Raw genomic sequence first — 4611 nt, 5'->3', positions numbered from 1 at the left:
GCACATAATATTTTTTAATAATAATAACAACAATTTTATTTTATTTTAAGTGTTTGAAATAAATTTTAATTTTAATTTTGCTTTTAACTATATAACTAATAGATATTCAAATAATTGTTTTCAATTTCATCTTTAACGACCATGCTAAACCATGGTTACTTTCATCACCAGCGATCTCCTTCTTTTTGTTCCTCTCTATAAAATAATAAAAAAAAAACAAACTAATCCATGAATTGAAAGACAAATTTTATTGTTATCTTGTTAAGAAAAAGTAAAGACTCCAATACCGATCTTTTTACGTAAAATTAATAATAGAGACTCGTTAATAATTTAATTAAATATATCAAATTATTTAATAATTTTGATAACCATTGCACGTAAATTTTCACCTTAACAAAAATCATAACCATTGATATTATACACTAAACTAGAGACGCAACGTGATCAGCATGAAGCTAGGTTCCTTGCATTGGAAACCTCTGAAATTGAAAAAGTGGATAAAGCTAAGGCAAATTCTCCGTTTAATGATCGAAATAAGAATAAGATATATTTAAAAATTAAAAGAAAGGGACTCGCCTGTATGTTAAATTGGTGATAGAACCAAAATCCAACCTTTGGAATAGTGCCAATGATGTAGACGGCTTTTTAGTGGTATAAGTAGCATTGTTCAAAATTCTCATCTCTATAACTGAAATGAACGGTGTCCCTGTGCCTTTGTTAACCATACAGATATGGATATAATCCAGTGATGGAGTGTGTATGATCTCATAATTTTTACTTAGTGATGAATTTGTGAATTTCACTGTGTCCCAAAAATGAACTCCGAGATAAATATCAAATTGTGGGAGCTTATTAAGACCATCATAGTTTCCATACAAGAAACTAGTTCTGATTAAATATCTAGTAGCACTTGTTACATTTATTCTGTAACAGTTTCTTGTTCCGTTAGGAAAACTCCGAAGATAAGTAAAATATTGTTGATGAGTAGCTTTATCTTGGGGCGATACAGTCTTACTCACACCAGAATCAACGAAATTAGCATCTGAAATATAATTGATTCCTGTGCTCTTCTCAGTGTAGTTGGAATTTTCAGGTAGTCCACAATCTATGCTAGTGAATTCTGATGTACATAAACCATACAATCTTAGTATTAAAAAAATACAATCATGTTATGTGTACACTAAAATCAGCCACTAAAATTAGTTATTAGTATAAAATACATGCTGAAATATAAATACATTGAAAATAAATTTAATCACACATGTATTTATACACAAATATATTGGTGACTGATTTTAGTGACTAATTTTAGTGTACAAATAGCATTTTTGTATTTTTATTAAAAATAAATTAATTAATTAAATCATACATGTATTTATACACAAATACATTGATAGTTAATTTTAATAATTAATTTTAGTGTACATATAGAATTTTTTGAAAAACATATTGTAACTTACACATACTTTATCTTTATCTTCAATTTTTTTCCCTAAACCAAAAGAGCTGTTCAAATTTGAATAGAGTTTAACTAAGAATTATTTTTTTTCAGTTAACATTAGTTAATTTTTTAAATTTTAAATTATAATTTTTAAATTTGAATTAAAATTAATTTTAAATTCTAAATTCTTTAAAAAATAAAGATTAAAAAATAATTTTACAATAAAAAATGTACTAATACTAATTACTTAAAAATTAATTTCTTATGCTAAAATACTAAAGAATTAACACTTTTAGCTAAAAGAACAAGAGTTGGTAAGTATCAATTCAAAAATTAAACAAAAATAAAGTAAAAATATTGATCACTAAAAATTTATGTATCATATACTTTTTCATTTAAATAATAACCGAACCTGATTGATCCTGGCCTAGGACCGGTGCTAAGAAAGACAGAATTCCAAGCAGTAGAAAAAGAGAATGCAGAGAATTTGCCATCATCTTTGCCGTATACTAGCTATATTTTGTTTTGGATGATAATACTAGCTATGTAAATGGCCTTGTATTGCTCAAGTTGCATTTTGTACGAAACAATTTATTTGACCATTTTATTATTTTATTATAGTTGTGTTATTAGTTGTACAATTGTACTAGCTCTCTATAATATACAAATTATGAGATATTAGAGTGTTGACCCAGAGGGGAAAAAAATTCTATCCTTCCTAATAGTTTATTCCTTTCTAAGATGTTCATCATATTTTACACCACGACTGATTCAAAGTACTATTTTATAATATTATCACAAGAGTGAATTATGGTATGGATGTATTAATTATATTATTGATATAGATTTTACAGATTTTTTAATTAACCAATGAGAAACCAACATGTAAGGAGTTATTGTAAGTTTGTCTTACGTTATTAAAAACATTTTAAAGGATGATATCACTCCATGGAGTGCACAGTAACAAAAATTTATAAAGTATAGAAAAGGTATCAGGTATATTTAGGAATATCGGTGTTTCAGTTGTTTTAACCGTTGATTTTAATTAATATATATTATATATATTTTTTATAATTCAGATCAACGATTAAAATAACTGGAACACCGATATTCTCGATACACCTGATAACCTTCCATTAAAGAATGCATCATTGTAAGAGCATGGGCAGAGATGACAAAAATAAACCTGCAAAAACCGAATATTTTCGAAAAATACTCGCGACAAAAAAGTAAATGGGAGCCCACAAAATTTTTACAAGAACAGAGACCTGGCCTACTCCAAAAATAAACGAGAATGAGAACGGGGGTATAAATACCTGTTCTATAGGATATGTTAAATTTTCGCAAAGATAGATTTACTATAATGTCCTCATTTATGTTAGTATTTTATTATGATGAAAACTATTTATGTTATTTTCTTTTAATTTATGTTTCGAGAGTTACCTGAAACGTTGATTTAGACTTAAGCATGAGGTTTAGACTCCTTGTGGGGTAGTGGGGTAGTGGGGTAGTATCTGACTTATTTAGCGCCGAAGTGCCATCTGTCCGAGTTCCTTGTGAGGAGGTGGGGGATGATACCTGCAAAAAATTCCGATGTTTAAGTTAGCAAGGGTTTTAGGCAAGTTTTTAGTAGGGTAGAACGTAAGTTATACCTGAGAGTTCCAGTGTATTTATAGTAGAGCTGCTAATCACTTTTGTTGGAGTAGTTCTCTTTTCTGATAGATAACTATTCTTTTTATCTCGAGAATCTGTTAAGATCTCCCTTCTAGACGTAGCGAAAAAATATACAGAGCCAATTACTTGTTAGATCAAGTAGAGTTGGTCCTCTTTGTTGATGTCCGACCTCTTTAAGAGGTCAGACTTTATCGTAAAGGGCCACGTTATTAGTGGGCCTTTTGTCTTGTTGGGCCTGGATCCTTTACGGGTCAGGGTCAAATATTTTACGGCTTCTGTTGTGGACGTTAGGTACTAGCACTTCGGTTTACCCAACGTGCTTGAAATTTTGAACGTTGATGGTGCTTTTAATGGTGGGCAAATGTTGCGCGGCAGTTTTTTCTTGAAATCCGCACACGTTCGCAGAGAAATAAAGGTTCCGTTTGTTTTCTATCTCTTATAAAAGACCTTTCAGCTCTTCTTCCCCCTTTTTTCTTTGTTTCTGAAAAACTGTTTTGTTTTTCCTTCTCGCAAAGAACTTCTCTGTGCCATTTCGATCACTTCTGTTTCTTCCAAGATTTCTTTATCTTGGTCTTTGAAGAATTTTTGCTTTCACCGTCATGAAGAGGATCGTCCATGTGTTTGCTTGTTTAGACGTGCCCTCCCTTTTTCTACAGTCTTCATCGAGGTTGGTTTCGCTTCCTCTTTTTTCTTGTATCCTCATTTCTGTCTATTTGGGACTGCTGGTTGTTTTTGTTGAGCTTTTAATCTACTACTGTCATCGCCCTTTTTACGTTTTGTTGAAAAAGACTTGCTTTTTGATTTTCTTGTGAGTTTGAGGTTTGAAACGTTTAAGATTTACTGATGGAAGACCTTGAAAGGCTTCTCTTTATTGTTGTGGTTGTTATTCTTTTGTGTACTGTATTGTCCTTAATGGTGCTGCTTTGATGACGACGTTGTATAAGAGAGGCACCATTTGGTTGCGTTGTAGGAGAATTTTTTAAAAGAGTAGCTTTCTTTTTGGTTTTGCTAATATACCCGACTTGTATTGGATGATTTTCGACTTCTTCAAAAAGATTCTAAGTCTAGTGGGGAAGCCCGCCCCACCCCGCCAAAGTCCACGGTTTAAGCGGTGCGAGTTAGGCGGGCTTTTGATATATGACGGTTTCAATTTTTCCAGCCCGGTCCATCTTTTTTGGCTGGTTATGCGAGTCGACCCGGCAGGTTTAGCCCCGTTTGCCACCCCTAGGTGTGTGGGTGTCTTCCTTCTCTTTCTTCTTCCTCTTTTCTTCTTTCTCTTCTCATGTTCTCTGTTAGTGTCTTTTTCCTTCTCTTCTCATCTCGTCTGTGAGTGTGAATAAATATTGAGGGTATTTTTGTAATTTAAAAAATAAAAGGTATTATTTTTTAGGTTTTTTATTTTATGTGTAGTATATTCGTTTTATTAATAGAATATTTTGTTAATTTTAATTTTTTTAAAAGGTAGAGATTTAATTACAAAATTTGATATAATATAG

General features: G+C 31.2%; 1 protein-coding gene across 1 annotated transcript in view; it reads right to left on the bottom strand.

Annotated features, from left to right (window-relative positions):
* LOC107614763 (probable LRR receptor-like serine/threonine-protein kinase At1g05700) overlaps positions 1-1938 on the bottom strand; it is a 7826-nt gene extending 5888 nt beyond the window's left edge. The window contains exons 1-2 of the mRNA XM_021111703.1: positions 1854-1938; positions 577-1120 (exon numbers count right to left, since the gene is read on the bottom strand). Of these exons, the coding sequence (XP_020967362.1) occupies positions 577-1120; positions 1854-1938 (629 nt within the window). The remainder of the gene's footprint in view (positions 1-576; positions 1121-1853) is intronic.

This window comes from Arachis ipaensis, chromosome B09 (genome assembly GCF_000816755.2).
Source record: "Arachis ipaensis cultivar K30076 chromosome B09, Araip1.1, whole genome shotgun sequence".
Taxonomy (NCBI): domain Eukaryota; kingdom Viridiplantae; phylum Streptophyta; class Magnoliopsida; order Fabales; family Fabaceae; genus Arachis; species Arachis ipaensis.
This window is presented reverse-complemented; position numbering and strand designations above follow the sequence as displayed.